Raw genomic sequence first — 21,573 nt, forward strand, 5'->3', positions numbered from 1 at the left:
ATACTGGTAGCGTAAAATACATAATACACAAGAAAAACGGTTAAAGTAAATATATTTTTCTATTTAAAACACGTGCCAACTTAAAACTATACCTGAGATCTATGATCTAATTCTACGACTAGATGCTCATATTGATCGTATCATTTAAAAAATAAAAAGATCGTGAATCCATTTTAGAAATTATGCAAATCGTGATACTAAAGAAAAAGAAAAAAAATCAATTATGACTACGCCTACGTTTGTTGCAATGGTACATTTTGCGAATCTTTTGAATATCTCGTTTACTAAGTCCCTCCCGTTGTCCAAGTTCAACTTTTGTTTTACCCTGGAAGATTTCTCCGATAAGACCCAAAAGACCACCAGGTTCCTACAAAACGCACGTCAACCCATCCAAATGACAAATACCAATAGTATGAATCGATATGAAATTATGAACGATCGTGATAAATAAAAATTTCTTTTTGCATATTTAACATATTCAATAAGATATATTACATGCCAATGGAACTAAACAAATATTGCAACAGAAGCCGTACACGAAGGACATCGTAATGAATAATACGTTAGACAAGATGATCGATGAAATACCTTACTCACTTTTGGTACTATAGTAGGTTCTCCATTTTTGGAAAACGCATAAGCAGAGTAATGCATCACGCTGCCATAATCATAGCCAACACCAAATGCATCGGTAATTTCTCTCGAAGCCTTTTCGAAATTACTTTCGTGGCCTAATCGACGGAAAGACATAAATGATCCATTTAACAATCAAAGATCAAGAAATCAAGAAATCAAAAGGTCAAAAAATCGAGAACTTTTCTTATTTCCATTTACCATTCATGATGTTATTCCATTTTATAGTAACATATTCATCTCGTTCGTATCTACTCTGTTCATGAAAAAAACCAACAGCGTGCATCAATTCATGAATCACGGTACCTATTTTGGTTACGCATCCCGGTACCTGAAGATTTACGTCTTGCCGCCCACCAATTTTACCTACGCTACTCCAACAACCGGTAGTACCTGCTGTAATTCTAATGTAATCGCTTTCCTCGCCAATATACGGCTTGAACTTGATGCACGTATATTTGCGATATTCCTCCATAGCATCATGAATGAGTTTACGTTGTCTCTCGTCTATGAAATAAAAACACGAATACCGGGGGTAATCCATGAAACGAGTCGAGTCTAAGTAACTCAACTCTCTTAAATAAAAGAGAAAAAATCTTACAATGTTACTAAATTCAATCTTACCAAAGTAAGGACTGATCATATAAGGGATAATACCATTAGGCCATCTAGCATTTTCTGCCTTTAAACCGTTCCTACCCATTCCAAGTGGAAAAAGGATATCACCTTCAGCATAATTACCCAATTCTTCAGGATTAACAGACATTCCTTCGTGCCAGTTAGCCACTTTAGAACCCGTCTCGTTATTTGGCAAACCATATAGGGCCTCACCAAATTGTTGCAAATGAGATACCAGCCCACCTGGACTATCTACCGCATTGTCAAAGACATCTCGACGTCTATACGGCCAACCAAATGACGAACTTGTTAAAAGGATCATCGCTAATGCGATGATTAGATATGATTGATCGTTCATCCTGTATGTTTAACAAACTTTACTAAGAAACTAAAAATAACGTTTAGGATGTTTAGGACCTGACGAGATATAATAACCGACTGACAAAAATACGATGGTGATCCCTGTCTTTATACTTATCGAAGATGCGAATTATGCCCCACCTGTGGATCGGCCAACATTTCCGTACGGAAGTAATCGGGGACAGTTGGCGATAACCGTGGACTTTGGGTGACAAGACATCAAGATTTATAGTCGATTTAATACCACCGAATGTCCTCGGAGAACGATGAACAAGAAACGAGGGTGCAAAGAAGCGTGGGTTGCCTATATTCTTTAAGTTTATCACTTGACAACCGGCAATGGATATTTTATGACAACCTTCGATTATTTTCCTTCCTTTATTTCTACATTTATGTTTAATATTTCTGTGATCAAGCGAAAATTTCTTTCTCTTTTTATTTTCTTACTATTTTATGATCATGTAGCCAGTTCTCATTGCGCAAGACGATTACTTAAGAAAGTAAAGGTGAATAATTATCCACAGATTAAACTTGTGTATAACGCTTGATAACCTTTAATTATTATTCAAAAAATATTACGACTGTCGCTCGAGCTCTAAATACTTGCATATTAAAATTATACGAAACAACAAAAATATATACAATTTATTTGTATAAGAATGAAAATGTTTTAAAAGTCACGCGATTCATTTGTTTACAATTTGGATATAGAATAATATTGAATATCGTACGATCATTGAAATATTCTATGTTTGCATGTCCTTTCTGTTCTATTATTAAACAAGGATGAATGTCCTATCGAGAACGATTCATTCAGATGCAAATATCAATGAACAAACATTTGTCATCGATACTTCGAAAGAGCCTTGTCAAATTCTAAGTATCGTTGGCAACACGTTACAAGGTTATTAAGATTATTTCTTCGAGGCTTGCTCGACTGTGATTCTTAAGAGTTCCAAGAATAAACTTTACAAACCAGATCCTTGAAAAATCCCCCGAAACTTCCGTCTTCATATAATCCTGAATTCAATAAACCTACGATAAGCTTTCACCAGAAGGCACGTTTCATCTTTTAATGAAAAAAAAAAAAAAAATAATAATAATAATAATAGTAATAATAATGAATAATGATAAAAAAGAAATAAAAAGAATAAAAAAGAAAAAAGATAAACATATACAAACAACGACATCTTTATCAAACTGTTCATTTGTCTTATCAACGAAAAAAAAAAGAAAAAAGAGACCGGTTTACGAAATCTATCTAATACTCGCAATATGTTATAGCCTATATAAGTTCCTTACTTTACTATTTCTCATAGACAGATAATCTTCTCTTCGTATACGAAAATTATTATCGTGTTTTCTATTGTATTAGCATGTAGGTCAGAACTTCCGTAACATCACCATAAACGCTAATTGGAGTGTCTAATTGAACGCAATAGATATAGTTTACCTGATAAATTAAAAACTTCATGTGTTCTCTTGATTCGAATAGTTCATTAACCTAACTGATATGTTCCAACGATGATTTCCTTTTCTCATAGGGTGTCCTAAAATCATAAGATTAGAGCAAGTTATATTCGAGGACAATCGTGATTATACAGTAAATATACTTAACTAATGGATTTATTTGAAATAAAAGATACTGTCTATTATCGCCAATGACTATAAATATATAAAAAATACATAAAAAATTGTTTGTATTTTCTTGAAATTATTGATAACATAATCTTTAGTAGAAACGTGTAAAATATGAAGATCGATAAGAGAAAATTAATCTTTTCAGATATATACATATATATATATAATTCACAAGGTTTAATTTAAGTAAGGCAATTACAGCGGAAGTCCGTTGACGGCAAAATTTGACATTACAAATCTACTTTACGTAAACATTACAATAACATTTCACTTGTTTTAATTATATTTAAAATAATTATATCTACGTAATCCGGTTCAAAGATTATTAAAGAAGAAAATTTAGACGAAACTTAAAAATAATACACACATTGCGTCATATTCTATTGCAGTTTGAGACTGTTTATCTCTGGCGTCTTTGAATATCTCTCGCGTATTGATATCTTTACATTAATACATCAAAAGACTAATTTGACAATTGGAAAAAAAGAAACTTTAGTAAGTAGTGAATATATGTATACAAATGATTAGAAAATAAAAAATTGTTGTTTTTATCTATTACACATAACCTTAAATCGGCATCCAGAGTATTATTTTATTGTCAATAATATAGTTGCAGTGAAACTGATAATAATGGCTTTTGAAAAATCGTGGGATATTATTAAACAAACCGCTGATAAGAATAAACATCAATTAGTTCTAACAGGTCAATCGATTTCTCAATTGATCGCTGAAAATGGTCTAGATAAGACGCTTTTTGATCTTGAGAACTTAAATTATTTAAACATAAACAATACATGTCTTCAAGAAATACCTGAAGAAATTGAAAAGTTACAAAATCTTACTGCATTGATATTATATTCTAATAAGATTGATAAACTTCCTGCGTCAATTGAAAAATTAACCAAATTGAAATTTCTTCATTGTTCGCAAAATAAACTGACTTCTCTACCAGATGCGATTGGAAATTTTCCTCAATTGAGCAGCCTTAACTTTGGCACAAATTTATTACAATCGATACCATGTCAAATAAAAAATCTTAAATTGACTACCTTAGATTTGTCTAATAATAATCTACAAGTGTTTCCTGATGTATGTTATACTGAATTGATTCATCTTTGTGAAATCTATGTAAATATGAATCAGATAAAAGATATTCCTGAGCAAATATCTCGTTTGCAAGTTTTAAGAGTTTTAAACATAGCTGATAATCTGCTTACAGGTACTATGCATCAAAATTATCATGAGTAAATATTAATACAACCTACTATATATATATATATTTATTGGATTTACAGCTGTTCCTGGTGAACTAGCAGATTGTCATAAATTGAAAGAATTGAATCTAAAAAACAATTATCTGGCAGATAAAAGATTATTAAAATTAGTTTATCAGTGTCATTCAAAGCAAGTACTTGAATATATAAAGCAACATTGTCCGAAACAAAATCCTACTGCTGTTGACATTACAAGTAAATCAAAAAAAGGGAAAAAAGGACATAAATTGTCTGAAAATGAAAATACTACAGCACAAATAGATGCTTTGGCGCATAAATTAAAAATATTGAGAACATCAGATAGTACTTTATCAATAAAATTCACAGAACATGTAAAAAATGTTAGACCTTACATAATAGCATGTATTGTAAAAAATTTAGTGTTCACAGAGGACACATTTAAAAAATTTATACAATTACAAACAAAATTACATGATGGAAAATGTGGAAAAAGAAATATTGCTACAATAGCCACTCATGATTTAAATGCAATTGTACCAGGTAAACGATAGTTTGATTTTATAGTACTGCTTAAACATTATATGTTTTAATGTATTAATGTGTAATGTATAATTTAGGTGATTTAACATATACAGCAAAGCCACCTTTGGAATTAGAAATTAAACCATTAATGAGAAATAAAACTTACACTGGAACAGAATTATTCCAGCAATTACAAAAAGAGGCTGATAATTTGCGTAAAGAAAAAAAGAGAAGTGTATATTCTAGTATACATAAATATTTGTATTTACTTGAAGGTAAAGCACTTTTTCCGTGTCTTGTAGACAATCAAGAACAAGTTATATCTTTTCCACCAATTACTAATAGTGATTTAACAAAGATGTCACCAACTACAAAAGATATGTTAATAGAAGTAACAAGTGCTATATCATATCAAGCTTGCAGGTAAAGAAGAATTATATATAAATGCAAAATTCTCTATAAATCGATATTAAATATTAAACAATCATTACAGAAATGTACTGGATGAACTTTTAAAAGAATTAGTTACCACAGGCATTGGTTGTGCACCTTCAGATAATGAAAATAATTTATACTATAGTTTACAAATAGAGCAAGTTAAAGTAGTTGACATAGAAGGTAATCTAAAACTTGTATATCCCTCAAGAGCAGATTTAAATTTTAAAGAAGATAATATTATTGCTTTACGATATTAATATATTACATTTTATTATTATTGTCTATATAACATGACAACTCTCTTTGTTACTGATCTAAGATATAAAAAATCTGTTATTTTAAGTTGTAGGTTTTGAAGCACAAATTCATTATTATTATTACTTTTACTAAGCAACCTTCAATTTAATAATAGAAAAGATTCTTACATGAATGATGTAAAAAGTAGTTTGTTTGATTATATGTGTTTGTGTATAAGATGTGTTAATAAGATGTGTTTATAAGAAACTATCACTTACAAGATATATTCATTTAACTAAGAAATTTGTAGTAAGTTTAAGTTAAGAGTAAATTTTCCTGCGAAATTTTCAAAAAATCGCTTTTTTAAACATATTTTGATTGTATAATATTGTGAAAGTATATTAGAAAAATTTAAAAAGGATATTCGTGAAGGTTAAAATTCTATAGTCATAATAATTTTAATTTAAATGCGTTTTTCTCGAAATACATTTTTTCAAACGGCATACATGATTTATTGTTAGCAAAACTATTTGATTGATTTCAAAAGTTCTTTATGTATTCTATTTGTAATTACATTTTCTATGATATGACTTACAATCAAAATGTTAAAATATGTATTAATAAATACCAAAATGTTAAGTGCGTATAATTGTTCTTTTTTTTTTAATCCATAAAAACATCATGTGTCTACATGAAAATGTACCCTTAATTGTATTTTTATTATTTAAATATCCATTGTATTCAAGTTTAATAGTTTCTTTAAAAAATGTATTTTCGCCAAGTAATTTAAAAAAATAAATTCAAATAAGAAAAATACCCGCCATTTTAGATAGTGACCAACTAGCGACACTGGCGCTACTCTATAGCAATTTATCTTGTCACGGGTACGCAGAATTTTCACTTGTTTTTATAAATATTGTACATTACTTCAGATATCTCAATCATAGTGAAAAAATATCCTCCATGCTAAAGGATTCCCCATTTCGTATGACATTTAGTGAATATATCTAAAATTTCATTGTGTTAAGTATTATTCTTACTAAAAAACTTGTGCCAATTTTGTTAACTTTACCAACATGCGCGAGTGTTTGAAGTAAAAGAACATGGCGCCCAAACATGACTGGTCATGACGGAGAATGAAAGCGAGAGTTTTGAGGTTAGTTTATCTCTTTGTTATAACACAGCTGAAATATCGTTGCTGTGTGAAAAATGTATGATCATTCTTCAATCTAAATAATTTATACAAAATATTTATATTCATTATACATAGTCCTCATGTAAAATTATAACATGTATCCTTGTAATTTTTGTTAATTTTTTTGTATGGTAGTAAAAATGAAAGCACATTGAATTTCACAAATTAATCTTAACAAATGTTTATCGTTCAGTTTAGTCTTTGTGTTTCTCTGTATTTGTAGTTAAATTTAAAATATGTATATAATAGTATTACATCGCTACGTAATGTTTTGTATATCGGTATATTTTATTTTACCAATTATATTCCTCGGGTATCAGGTCAAATTATTTTACATACATCATTAGGAAAATAGACAATATCTGTATGTTTTACTTCTATAGTAGGCAAAAATATATTTCTTAAAAACTTTTTTAGGTTATATCTTCTTTAACCTCTGAATAAATAGTAATATTACTTTTAACAGTAATATTAATTAATGTCAAGAAAATAGGTTGTTAGTGCGAGAGAAATTTTTATATGAGTACATTAGTGTGTTTTTTATTTATAATATGAAAAATAAACAATTTTATTTTACTTTCAATGAGATATACTAGTTAAAATATAATTTATATTAAAAACCAAGATAAAAATAATGTACTGTGGCACATCAGGTTGGTTTGATTTATAAGAATAGCAGATTGAAAATGCATTCTTTAAATATATGTTATTTTATAATCAAGGAAGATCAGTTGATCACATTTAGTATGACTAGTAGGTAATATATGTAAGCAAAACATTTTAGTTTGCTTTAAGATGTTCCTGACGTTCCTTCTGATCAATTATACTCATGTTGATACAAGATACATATCCATGCAAAATTGAGATTGCAGACTTGACTATTGCAACTGGAGCTGAGAGATACATCAGTATCCTATACAATCCTACACCAGCCACTGTAATATTTTATATAAACATTTAACTTTCCATTATAACATGTGATTATAATTCAAAGTAGTACTCAATGCTATTATATATAGTTATCTGTATAAAAATGTTACTTACAAATGGGTCCTTCGGTGAAGTAAAGAACATATAAGGTAGCATAGAACATTTCATTTCCAGCGCACATGAAAAATAGAACCATACGGTTGGTATAGTATACCCGCATGATTGGATTTTCGGACATGTCAATAAATTTGTGACTTGTTTTTCCTTGTAGCAGTGTTCTATAAATATATTATTATATAGTAATTGTTGCTAATTAATAAAATTCTACATATATATATCTTTTAAGGTATTGCAAAATACATGTTTATCTTGATATAATCCTTAAAAATATTAACTAGTAAATTGGTAATTCTTACGTGTGAAGATAAATCCAGTGACAAGCAATATCAATACCCATGCTTAATTGAAACCAAAAACTATAAGAAGGATAAAACATACATAATGTTGCCAAAAGACACATGGTACCAACTCTATCGGTTAATTGATCTAAGATAGCACCAAATCTTGTGCTTTGATTGAAGTATCTGGCCGCATGGCCATCCACTGCATCCAATAAAGCACTAATAATATAACATGAAGATGCAATGACATAGTTACTTGGCATAAAATAAAAAGAAATCAGAGCCAAGATCACTCTTCCGTAACCTATTAACAAAAAGTATTCTTTAACAATATAAAAATAATATTAGATCAAGAGAAAATATTACACTCGAGCGTTATATAGAATAATAATATGCTAATATTAATCAATATATAAGAAGTCATATGAGTGCCAACTTCTGTAATAATAGATTTGTCGTACGATATAACAATATTCAATAGTTTACAACTAAAATTTAAATTAAAAGAAAAATTTCATTGCAAAAGCTTAGCTAATATTTAAATACTAAATCAATTAAAATCACCAGCAGCTTCGAGTATTTTTTATTTTTAATAGTCACTTTAATTTTTTATCAATCAATTCGTAAATGCCTAAGTTTTTTCTTACATTAGCTATGTTAGATCTGTACATTAACTATGATAGATGCCATGTTCGCATTAGTATCACTCGAATGTTATTAACAGTTTTATATTTCGTTTGCAACATTTTTATTTACCTATAATATTAGGAACGAACAAGAAAATATTCTCGGCTTCTGTCATTTTTACCTCTTTGATTTATATTTGGAAAAAATAATGTCAATGAAAAATCTTTATCTGAAACAAAAACAAAATATTTGAAAAATATCCTGTAATGTTTATTTTATCTAATATCACTTATCATCGCAACACTCACAATTTCACTCGATAAGCGTACCTCACCGTCTTTAATAGCAGTTCTCCGCCGTTTAATCCTAATTTTTAGCAAATAACGTCAATGAATCGATAGAATCGAAGCATATCATTTCCTTCTTCGAGTTCGAGTATTATCGACTTTTGTGACGCACGTAAAATTTCTACGAGGCAGGATCGTCACATAAACTTTTAAACCAAGAAAATCGTTCATATAGATCTCTATAGAAAAGAAAACGTTTTATTAATCAATGAAGTTTTCTACAAAAATTGTAAATTTCATAAAAATAAGTATGTGACAAGTCTTTGCTTTATAGAAATGTTAATGTAATGTTCGTACAGTTAAAGAAGAAAATTCTTTCAATATTACACATAAATGTGTTTCAACTTTGACGTACAAAATTAAATTGGCAACAAAGAGAACCAAGAAAGAAAATTAGAAGAAAAAGAGGAAAATAAGAGAAAAAAGAATATGATTTAAAAAAATATGTATGATAGGTGATGATGGTGCAATGTAATGAAACATTTGCTACGAGGCGCCACGATGGACGGTTACGGTCCTGAAACCAGACGACATTTTCGGAGGCCAAACGGCGTCTGATCGCTTGTGTTTCTCCGTGCAAATTGTAATTATCGTGTTTATTACATCGTGAAAACATTGTTAATCGTTGTGAGAGACACATACTCTTCGTCTTTAAATGATCTTTCTCTTTTCTTAGTGCAATCGACATTTTCTTGTCGCTCATCAAAGAAGAGTGGAGAAAAAGAGAGAGAGACAGAGAAAGAAAGAAAGAGATGTAGCGAGAAAGAGAGAGAGAGAGAGAGAGAGAAAAAGAGAGAGAGAGAGAGAGAGAGAGAGAGAAAGAGTGAGAGAGAAAACTGAAAACGGCAAAAGACAAACGACGCTTTGCCGCCGAGTTTAACCGAACATTACGAACATACACGATTTTAATATTTTGACTTACATGCGCGAGTGAAGTTTGATGCGCGATTTGTTAGACATACGATCAATGAGCATCGATCATTAAGCGAGTTTCCTCAGTGATTGGTATACATGATCGAGCTGTACAAACGAAGACATAACGAGGTAACTTCCATATCCTTACCTCTTTACGATCTCCCCTCCATATATATTCTCTCTCTCTCTCTCTCTCTCCGTTTTTTCTTCTCTCTCTCTCTCTCTCTCTCTCTCTCTCTCTCTCTCTGTCTTTCTCTCTCGCTCGCTCTTGTTCTCTATCTCTATAGACAGAATATTCTACTACGATCGCGCCGAGAAGAGTGTGGTACGAACGTGTAACGGACAATTGACACAGGTGAACATTGGTACGATCGATAAGTTGTCGTCGATGATTTCAAAGTGTCAGCGAGCGTGATCAGAGTTGCCTTGAAGGCACATCGAATCCCTCTTTGTGTGTCATATAAGGTGTCGAGCTAGAAATAAGGGAAGAGAAAAAGAGAGAGAAAGAGGAAGGGAGGAAGAGAGAGAGAGAGAGAGAGAGAGAGAGAGAGAGAGAGAGAGAGAGAGAGAGAGAGAGAGAGAGATGACGAGTGCGTGCTACGACACTGCTCCGTGCGAAGAAGAGAGAGAAAAAGATATCTAGACTATGAGATAGAGGGAGTAAGGGAGAAAGCGGCTGGTTCGAGGCCGAGAGACGGAACGAAACAGAGTGATGCCGTCAACGGGTCACGCACGAGAACGGATCCGGTCTCCCGTCCTCGTACTCCGTCCACCCATGCTATGTACTCATTTTCACGAGTAGAAACCTTTTTGAGGAGAGGACTTGGTCACTGTGCGTCTGCATTCGAATAAGTCGTAGCCGGTTGACGCGTACGTGCCGCTGTCCTAACGACGGCCATCTTGGATTTACCAAGTGTCGCATCGAACGCCCGCGAATATCAATTTTACGTCGTCGTCGTATTTTCCAAGTGAACGGAAGGAGGTCGAGCGGTTCTCGTGAAAAAAGGAAAGTGGAGATAAAGAAAGACATTGGAAAGAATCCACAGAGAAGGAGACTCAAAAATACCATCTTGTCACGCGTCCAGTTTCGTACGTTAGACGCGAAATTAGTATGATGAATATTCGCTCGTTGAAAAAAAAATGAACAGTTTAGTTTTGACACAATAAACGATGAAAAGAGAGTGAAAATCATTCGATCACATTGAAAGTGATAGAAAGATACGTTAGATATAAATGCAGTTTAGATTAATCTCGAAGATATGCCCTTAATGTGAACGACGAAAAAAGTGAAGTTTTGAAAGAAAGGGTCAAGTGTAAAGGAAAGTATACGAGTTGGAAACACGCTTGACGAATGGATGGTGCCATTTTTGTCGTTCCCGGTGCGCGTGCAGTACGCGCGTGAAAAACATTTGAGGCTCTCCTTTTTCTCCTTCCACTTTCGGTACGTCCAATTGTACCGTCGTCGACGAATCAGAGAACGAACTGTTCCGAAACCGCGCGTTCGTAAGTCAATCATGAAAGAACTACGTGTCTCGACGTTCATCGAATAAAACAGTCAATCTTATAACGTGAAAATGTTCATGCTCGTTTCATTGTCACTGTCACACTTTGAAAATATACAACGACAAAAATAATATATATGAAGAATCGTTTTAAACGATTATTGTGAGCGATACTTTATTGAAATACTTTATTAGAGTCTTTATTGATGTTCCTCTTGCTATTTCTTTAACGCCTAACGCGTTCCAAAAGACATCGGCCGAAGAATGACAAGAAGAAGGCTATAAGCACGGCGGACACGGTCCTGTCAATCAACGTCAAGATGTCCCCAGGGCCGGACCATCGTCAGGAACCGGTTGCACCTGACAAAAGCAACACCGAAAACAGTCGAACAGAAATCGGCAACGATTCGGCTAACGAAAGTACTATACTTGGCATAACAGAGGCCTTGGTAGTTCAGAATATAAATCTCGAAACGACTGGCACGCGTATTGAAACGATCTCTGAGCCTACAAACAGTCAAGGTACAACACCTAACAGCGGCTCTGACAACAAACAGGTGAGCAGCGAATCTCTCTCTCTGCTCGTCGTCGTTATCGACGTATTATTCTTCGACTTTTGACATTTTTTATTATTCTTTTTGCTTTTTTTTTTTTTTTTTTGTTTTTTTTTTCTTTCTTTTTTTTTTTTTTTTCTTTCTTTTTGTTAGGTGTATAAAGAACTCGCAATTGTGAGCTTGTTATCAGGATTATTTTGTATTATGGTGCAACATATACATGGTTTAAACCTCTTTCAGAAAGAAAGTTACAAAATACGACGGTAGTTTACCTTAATGCATCAATTTATGATCATCACGTTATCTACTGATAAATATTAAATCAATTATATAAATAAATGTATATATATATATATATATATATATATATATGTATATATATATAAAGAGTTTAAATAATCGAAATATTTTGGTTTTGTATCTTCGACAACAGGTATATTACGAAATTTGATGACTGTGTTTTTATGATTCTCTTTATGCATTAATGAATATTATTTATTCGTATAAAATTAAAAGAATTTTTTTATAGATCCTACAAATTTATTTCATGAAAATATAGTTTTATTATATTCGATTAACCTTACAAAATGACAATGTTTCAATCGCAATATGATGAAGTGTTCTCTATCTGTATAGATTAAGTTGAAGTCTTATATGTTACAAAAACCATTCTTGATTCGAACATTTTTTTTCGTTGCTGTGTACATATTCAGATAATTTTAAACACGTCATGATATAAAATCAATTATCATATTCAGAACCAATGAAGCATACGTGACGTAATGCAGTCGAAAGAGTCCACAAATCGGTAGTTGCCTTTTTTTATTTCCTTTTTCTTTTAGTTTTTTGTTTTGTGTGTGTGTGTTTTGTTTTTTTCTTTCTTTCTTTTTTTTTTTTTTTTTTTTTTTTTTGTTCCTAGCAATCAGGCGCTAGTTACTTTTCGCTGATAATGCGCAATATATCTTTACTACATACATAGATTGGACATAAATAACAAAAGAGAACATGGCATACACAAAAATATCATGGTAAGGTTAATACTATGTGGCAATATTTTCGCTAACGAAAATTAATGTTTCGTACATATTATCAACTCGTGGCAACATTTTTTATTGATACGGTACTGAGTCTAAGCTACGTAAAGAGCTTTATAACAATTTGATTTCAAATTCACGTATTAATTTCATGCTTCGCTCGTTATCATAAATATAGAGAGCAAAGATATATCTGATACATATATACATATATATACATATATATATGCCCATAATCGGATATTTTATTTTGTTGTATTTTATATTATTGTTATCAATAGATGAATTAACGAAATAATCTCAGAAAAATATAATTTCTAAACCACATACGATAAGAATTGTGAAGTAGACAATATTTGTCACGTCTTTTGATTCTATAATTGCTAGTAAGATTTGTGGAATATATTAAAAAGGGTAATTTATTTTCATTTATTAATTTTTTTTTTCCAATTACTCGCGATATATTTATATACTTAGGATTTTATATGAGAAATAATGACTGTGAATATGTGAAAAGTATAAAGAGAAAGAGAGACGAAAAGAGTGCAATGCGGATATTAGGAGAATATTAAGCTAGTCACGGCCCTGAGACGGTTACGATTTCAGTGTAATGGCGGCGGCCATGCTGGGAAGTGCGCGCCGCGCCCGCTCGTTAAACGCTTAAATCGGCAGTATATTTGCGAACTATCATTCTAATTGTTTTTACTCAAAGACATATCATTGCCTTCGTTTGTGTGTATGTGTTGTTTGTGACTTGGATTATCCTGAAAAATTTGTCCTTACAGTTTCATGACTGTCGTGAAAACCGTAACTGAATTTAGCAGAGGGGCGATTGCGGTCCGACCCAGGTGCCCTCTAAAAATATAAATTCCGTGCCGGCACTGCCCCGAGCAGATTTTCCTTCATTTGTAAGTCACACCGATATCTCGTGTCTCGATCGGGCTAATCGTGGAACGTCTATTGATCTCTGGACAAGCCCAAATCCATCCCCGTTCGTTGCGTGTCCTATTTTAATTTCTGTCCAATGGTAAATTCAGCTATTGGATATCCTTTCTTCTTTTCAAGGGCTACTCGACAACGATGCATCATTATTAACGGCGATCTTCTATCGTTCGGTGGAACTAACCGAAGAATTTCTTATTGCCATTCGTCTTCTTTCTATCTTTGCGAAATCTTGGCATTAAGGTACAGATTGAGTATAACGAATTTTAATTGTTTTTTTTTTCTCCCAATAAGGAAAAGACAAGACATCGTTGTGCTTATTACCGTTTCTTAAAGTTTCTTAATTAATGATTTTTTTTTTTCATGTCATATATTTAGCTATTAATGAAGGAACTAATTTACTTCATAAAGGGATCATTATTTTATCATTTATTATTTCTGTATTTGAGTTTTTTATTACTATAAGAACTATGGTTATAGATTTATCAACAACGATATGAGATGTATTCATTTACAAAAAGTGAATTTCATACAATGGATAATAATATAAATTTTTTCTCCGGTTAATATATATTTATCTTTCAATATTTGAATGTTTGAATTTAAGTAAAACTTGAATGTAGTATTAATTGTAATAATACGTCTAAAAAAAAATTGTGTTTCTTATAATAACAGATCAAATAATATATTTAATTCTATACAATGTAAATGATTTTGATTGATCTAGATTGGTTTAATCTGTATAAAATTTATTTTAGAAAATTCATATACTAAAAACTTTCTATTCAATTTCTTATGCGATTATTTTGATAATATTATCTTTAATATTATATATATCACATGATAAGAAAGTAAGGCTAATATCTTTCAATAATAATATTGTTGATGTAGTATAATTAATAGATATAATCTCTAAAAATATATATCTTATACATATTTTATTACATAAAATTATTATATATTTTAAATATATTCCAGGATTCTCCCTATGGTTAATATATTAATGTGTCAGTTTTAATACAATAAGAATAATAACTATTTAAGCAATAATTGTTTTCATACGTCCTATCATTTGATGATACTTTTTTTTCTGTTCATCCTTCTTATTTATATATTTATGAAATATAAAAAAATACTTTTTTTTGTTACATGATTGTGCAAAAGTCTCATATATATATATATATATATATATATATATATATATATATATATATATATATATTTATATATATATATATATATAAATGTAGTTAAAGGTAAAATCATAGTAAATTCATTGTTTTAATTGACTTTAAATCAATTTCCATGTGTATTACGAAAATCTTTTCCAAATAAAGATGATTTTAAAGTTTTGGTTAACCAATTGACATACTTACCTTATTTGAACTGAAATTGCAAAGTACATTCTCCTTACCACATATGGATGCTTAGAACGTTCTATTCTACATTGTGCTACCACTAATTTAATTGTAGAATATATATTGTTATAGTATATCATTTTGTAGAAAAACTGAAATTATACATGTATGAGGAAATACAGTCATGCTAGTTAATTCTTATATCTTATGTAATGCAAGTTCTTACTTTGTAATGACACAACTCTTTCAAGTCTAACTATTCTTTGAATATATGTTGATCTTCTAATATTTTTGTTTAACTCTAAATATTGATATGATACTTAGTTGATATAGGTTTATAGTAATATATATATATATATATATATATATATATATATATATATGTAAATATATATGTATTAATAGTATCATTTATTATTTTTATGTCTAGGAAGAACCAGCAACTCTCTCTACTTTGAATGAAGGTGAATTGCGTGCCCTACTAGATGAAGCCATAACTTATAAATGTCCTAAAGATCGAGAAGGAAAATCCAACCTATTCAAGGTATTAAAAATATTCAATATTAAACATCTTCTATCAGTGTATTTATTTATTTAAAAAACATTGTTTATTTATGTAGTGTAATGTAAAGTAAAACAATATCATTTATACTTTGACCAAAAAAATTTATGAAAAGTAGGGCAGTATTAGAAAAGTAAACCCATTGATTATAGGAACTTTTACAAGAAGCTGAAGCTGATGAGACCGAAGAAGGTCGTAGGGTAGTGACTAATTCACGCTGTCTCCCTGGATCTACTCGCAGAAGGCATAAACGAGATTCTGTATCAGAACGCCTCACACACGGAGGTTCTTTACAGAATTTGGCACAACCTATTGCATCAGAGTTTGATAGTAGTTTTGCGTATCTAACATCTGGTTCTAGCCACACTTACGGAAGTGGCAAGAAAAAGAATAAGAAATACACAGGTCCTAGTGTTTCCGCTAGAGAAAGAGAAGGTGGATCACTACCGTCTAATGTTAATGCATCTCACAGCCTTGCCTCTTTGGCTAACCTTGATCTCATATTTGACAACAAGGTGTGTATCAATAACCTTTGATAAAAGTAAATTTTTACTCGACATTTGTATTTTATATATGTAGATATATTTTTAATCATTATAAACTGAAATCATACATAAACTAAAATCATCATCTTTGTCTTGTGGTTTTATGAAGAAGGGCTTTTCTGAAGAAAGAACAGCATATGATTGGACTAACAAGGAGAAGTCAAAATCTTTAGATAAATCATCGAGTGTTTCATCAAAAAAGGAAGAGAAAGAAAAAGATAAAAAAGATAGTAAGAGAGATAGTGTTAGTGGATTTTATGAGTCCGAAAGTGAATTACGTGAGAAGAAAAGTAGTAAAGGAAAATACGGGACAAATGAAATGCTTGAGTCAGATAATCCACCACCAGAGTATAAGTCAGATTACACAGTTATTGATTTAAGTTATGTTGAGGTAATGCAGAAGATGTAGATAAATTCTTTAAATATATAAATAGAAGATATTTACTAAATGTATTTCAAAAATTAATAGAAATACGAAGTTCTAACAAAAAAAAAGTATTTAAAAATTAATTATAATATGTTCAAATTACTCTTATAGGTAGGTGCTATTAGCGAACGGAATGTTGGATCTACAATAAGTGGGGTACAGCAAAGACCTCACTCATTAGACACAGAAGATGAGGGAATTGAAATGAAAATTATTGAACCACGTAGACAATTTATAGCACGTGCTACTGTTGATATAGCTCAAACTCCTGTAGATACCACGATCAAATTTCCGATCTGTGAACATAACGGTAAACAGGATAAATCAAAAATATCAGTTAGTGCAGAGGTGACAGGTGCTCTTCCGTTTCAAACTTATAACAGTGCGAAATGTGTTATTGGTGGTTCAGGAAACAGTACTAACAATAGTCAAGGAAAAGGAATCTCAAGTTTATGTTCCATGATGCCAGCATCTTGGCAGATTCAAAATAATGCGATAGGTAAGATTTTTGTGTTAATTGTTCAAAAATAAGAGTGAAATGTCAATTGTAATGTTCTATAGAACTTCCAAGATGTACAACACAGTATGCCATAATGAAAGATTCGACTATTTCTGGGGAAAAAAAATCTCTTGATGAAAATGGTAATGCTGTACAAAGTTATAATGCAGAACGAAAGAAACGTGGAAAGAAACACACCCAGGAACCTAATGTTATTGTTTATAATGCCGAAAGCGTTGTAGGACATCGTAATGAGGATGATATTGATAGTTTACTTAACTTTATAGAAAGTAAAGAATCTAAAGGCAAAAAAAATAAAACTGGTAATCCTGTTAGAGTGAAATCTAGTTCTGGAACAAAACCAAGAACAAGAGAAAAGGATTCTAAAAGAGAACAATTATCGGCCAAGTTACAAAAATCCAATTCTTTGGAAGAAATATCAAAAACAAAACTCGAGGACCTCACTACAGAAAAAAGCATTAGTTCTAGCGGCACTAGCAGTATCTCCAGTCAACATAGTAAGTTTAAGTTTGTGTTATGATTTTTATCAGTGTTTTTGAATTTATATATTTAAATGTTTTTGTTAAAAAATATTAAAAGGTACAATAAATGTGGCATTACGTCGTGCAAAACAAAGAAGTACTGGTGATGCTGCAGTAGACTGTCGTGGTGATAGACGTTCTTGGGGAACGGAAGAGGGTCAGTCTATATATTGCAATGATACTGGAGACGATTATACTAGCCGTCGAAATTCAAATAAGAAAATTAATCCAGAACCAGAAACAGAACCTGACTTTCTAATAGTTACTAAGAAGAAGAAGACTAAAAAACAACGTAGAAGTTCCAGTGGTAGTAGAGCACAAAACCTATCAACAGCTGGGTCATATTTACAAAATACAAGAGGATTTTCTAACGAATATAGAGCACCACTTTCGCCAGAGCTCAGAAGAAAATCTGCAAGCAGTATGCCGCCAAGGTATAGTACAATAAATATTTTATATTCTTGTATTATTAGTATATAAGCTGTATATCTTTTTACAGTGATAAATCGGATAGTAGCGACTTGGACTCAGTCCATTCATTACCTGTCACATCGAATACTTCGAAACATAATTTATCAAAAACAGCAACCTCTTCCGGAGGAACACCACAAGCAAGTTACGCGGATATAGCTCGAATGGCCACAATGAATATGTCACATAATTCTGTTTTAAATATGCCAGTAATGGTCCCAAGCATGTTAAACACGGCATCTTGGCCAAGAGTTCCACCTAAAACTCCCTCGGAACCTGACAAATTACCTCAAGATTATTATCCAAGTTTGGATGAGTTACAACACTCTGATAGGAAGCCAAAACAGCATGGTTTTGCACATTCAAATCATATGCACAATGTTGGTCTTACTTTTGAAAAACCACCATCGCCAACTTTATCTAAGATTAAGAATTCATCAGATCAAAAGAAGGCAGAAGCTCAGGAAGAGGCAATTAACAAAAATATGCAAGTTTTCAAGTATGTCCAGGATATAGAAAAAATGCAGCGAAGTTTAACGCAACAAGAATCAAAACATATGAATTTAATTAATTGCAATCCACATTCAAATGAGACACCAAATGTAATTCAACCTAAATTAAATAATACACCAGGTTGTAATCCATTTGACTCAGAAAACAACAATCCTAATTATACTAATAATAATAAAGATGTTGTTACGAATGTAAAAGTAAATAATCCTCGAACTAGGAGAAGTTACTCGCAAAGTAATCAAAATATTCAAAATCAACAAGAAGAATTACACTACAGGAAAACTGGATATCAAGATGAAAATGTTAAGAAAATACATAACGCAGATAGTCCCGTTGTATATTGTGAAACCAAAGTTAACATAATAGGGTCGATAGATGATAATGAGGCACAAAAACTTAAAGGATTGAATAATCCAAAGTCGGCACATGAAACACAAAATGCCGATGTAGACTCTGTTAAAACACATATGAAAATGGATAAAATGATAAAAAATGTGAAAGAGCAATCTGGAAAATCTGGAATCGTGATATCTTACAATACAACTAAGCAAGATAATCAAGATGATAATGAAAATAAAAAAACAAAATCATTAATGTCTACTGCAACGGAAAATGAACAATCACAAAAGTCCATAGAAACACAAGGATCTACAAAGAAGAATAATACTTCTTCTAGACCTGCAGTTATCTTGTTAGACGAGACATCAGATTTTATGAAAGGTAGTGATTTACCGACAGAGTTAACCTTTGGATTTGAGATCAATGAACAACTTTTACTTTCCGAGGAATCTGTGGAAACTCCACCTGCCAATCCTACATTTCCTTCCTTGGTTCAACCACTTCTTAATAAACCACCTCCGAATTTTGACAGGCCTCCTGCTATCTACGATAAACATGTGAGATACGATAAATTTCCTCCAAATTTTCATATGCAATCGCCTAACGCTCACGTGGCCCAACAACCTGTACATTCTGTTATGGTTCCATCTTTAACATATATTGGATATCCAACAAGGTTTCCACCACCAATGTTTTCACCACCTCCACCACCTCCACCACCTGGTATCATAGAGAAATACAATCATCAACCAAAGGAAGATTTTTCGATGCTATATGTAGCACCTGAAGAAGATGTGAATATACAGAATTATAATCACGACAAAATTGTCTCATTTGTTGGATTAGGTAAGTAAAAACATGGATTTTATTTTGTACTTCATTTTATATCTACATTATGATTTTATAATGTATTCAAATGTGCTTTGTCTTTGATTTATTTTTCATGATCGTAGCGTGGGATGCTGTTATGAGAGAGACAGCAGAAACAGGCAGAATACAATATTACAGTGGACAGTGAAATGGACTCAATTATATAAATAAAAATATACTATACAGTTTGATATGAGTGAACTATTATCTACGTATTATTAAATTCGGAAAAGTTATTTAACTTAAATACCAGAAAACATATTTGAAAAGGTTGATGTAATGGATAGAAATATTTCTAAAATCTGATCAGGATTTTGGTAATCCAATCAACTGTTGTCTGAAACTGGATTTCATTATTAATGTTATACCAGGAAAGCCGAATGGCGCAGCGTGCCTCAAGAGATAATAATGTAAATAGGTCAGTTACCAAAAAAAAAAGAAAAAAAAAAAAAAAAAAAAAGAAAAAAAAAAAGAAAAAAATGGAGACTGCAAAGGATACATTTTTCATCTGTGTAAATAAATTATGCTTACACAACCTTTTGCAAAAACATAGCAACATATGAATCATAATATTCATACATAATGCCATCTTCGACTGGAAGTAATGAATTAATATAACAAGAAGTGTATGTTGCTCCTCTCTCATGAAAAGAAGATAATTCTTGCATTATTTAAGCCATATACATATATATATATATATACTATGGTCGTGCATATGATCTAGAGAAGTATCCTTGGGGCACCACCTAATAAGCATATGGCTTCAAGAATTGCATAAGAATATGTTAATGGATTTAAGACGATTCAAAATTATATTGCAATCAAGCAGGTTTAAGATGCTTTTACAGCAAAAACTGTTTAATGCTGATGCCTTTAAAAATTACCAATTAGTGCATCATATATAAAAACTATGGTTAATTTATAAATAATGTGTTGCATTAACTGTCTAACCAAGATACTCCATTGAACTGTTATCAAGTATCTATCAATGTCTTGATATCTTACAAGCTGGAATGACCTATTTGTACATGGATGTGGGATAATTGAAGTGATTAGTGGATTTTCATCAAAGCACTAAGAATAAAAAATGAAAATAGTGAAAAGCTAGAAGCATATACTTTATTTGAGACACCATCATGAAAAGTAAAGGAAATTATAAACTGTGTAAAGTGTATTAGGAAAAGTAAACATAAGTGCGACATTAAAACATATGTGTAACATATTAAAACAGTGTGATTGACTTGATATGGAGTTATATATACTCCGTGAAGTGGTTACTTCTTCCAGCTGTGGCACATGATAATTTAAGAAAGTAT

General features: G+C 31.3%; 4 protein-coding genes across 8 annotated transcripts; 2 read left to right on the forward strand and 2 right to left on the reverse strand.

The window, feature by feature from the left end:
* Nucleotides 1-98: 98 nt before the first annotated feature.
* Nucleotides 99-1,987, reverse strand: LOC118440519 (zinc metalloproteinase nas-13). The gene is made up of 4 exons (XM_035863674.2): nt 1,258-1,987; nt 835-1,140; nt 598-731; nt 99-367 (listed from the first exon to the last, which is right to left on the reverse strand). Exons 1-4 carry the CDS (start codon nt 1,607-1,609, stop codon nt 218-220), a joined length of 942 nt encoding a protein of 313 aa, XP_035719567.2. The 5' UTR covers nt 1,610-1,987; the 3' UTR covers nt 99-217.
* Nucleotides 1,988-3,433: 1,446 nt separating this feature from the next.
* On the forward strand, nt 3,434-6,218 carry LOC118440514 (leucine-rich repeat-containing protein 47). Of its 2 annotated transcripts, XM_035863658.2 has the most exons (5): nt 3,434-3,747; nt 3,863-4,471; nt 4,548-5,027; nt 5,105-5,432; nt 5,503-6,217. In XM_035863658.2, exons 2-5 carry the CDS (start codon nt 3,883-3,885, stop codon nt 5,702-5,704), a joined length of 1,599 nt encoding a protein of 532 aa, XP_035719551.1. In that variant the 5' UTR covers nt 3,434-3,747; nt 3,863-3,882; the 3' UTR covers nt 5,705-6,217. The 2 variants fall into 2 exon arrangements, with proteins under 2 accessions (XP_035719551.1, XP_035719550.1); XM_035863657.2 differs by having other exon boundaries at nt 3,434-4,471; nt 5,503-6,218.
* A 337-nt stretch (nt 6,219-6,555) lies between these two features.
* On the forward strand, nt 6,556-21,258 carry tyf (twenty-four). Of its 4 annotated transcripts, XM_035863651.2 has the most exons (10): nt 10,098-10,228; nt 11,852-12,158; nt 15,920-16,033; nt 16,204-16,566; nt 16,706-16,987; nt 17,135-17,522; nt 17,585-18,040; nt 18,123-18,498; nt 18,564-20,233; nt 20,341-21,258. In XM_035863651.2, the coding sequence occupies exons 2-10, from the start codon at nt 11,922-11,924 to the stop codon at nt 20,403-20,405; spliced, it is 3,951 nt and encodes a 1,316-aa protein (XP_035719544.2). In that variant the 5' UTR covers nt 10,098-10,228; nt 11,852-11,921; the 3' UTR covers nt 20,406-21,258. The 4 variants fall into 4 exon arrangements, with proteins under 4 accessions (XP_035719545.2, XP_035719544.2, XP_085514593.1 ...); XM_035863652.2 differs by lacking the exons at nt 10,098-10,228; nt 11,852-12,158 and adding an exon at nt 6,556-6,840; XM_085658467.1 differs by lacking the exon at nt 10,098-10,228 and having other exon boundaries at nt 10,339-12,158.
* On the reverse strand, nt 7,515-9,295 carry Pis (phosphatidylinositol synthase). Its single transcript, XM_035863680.2, has 5 exons — nt 9,146-9,295; nt 8,967-9,066; nt 8,226-8,514; nt 7,924-8,087; nt 7,515-7,814 (listed from the first exon to the last, which is right to left on the reverse strand). The coding sequence occupies exons 2-5, from the start codon at nt 9,010-9,012 to the stop codon at nt 7,660-7,662; spliced, it is 654 nt and encodes a 217-aa protein (XP_035719573.1). The 5' UTR covers nt 9,013-9,066; nt 9,146-9,295; the 3' UTR covers nt 7,515-7,659.
* Nucleotides 21,259-21,573: the final 315 nt, after the last annotated feature.

The sequence above is a fragment of the Vespa mandarinia genome, chromosome 7 (genome assembly GCF_050613455.1).
Source record: "Vespa mandarinia isolate Hongniang chromosome 7, ASM5061345v1, whole genome shotgun sequence".
In the NCBI taxonomy this organism is placed as follows: domain Eukaryota; kingdom Metazoa; phylum Arthropoda; class Insecta; order Hymenoptera; family Vespidae; genus Vespa; species Vespa mandarinia.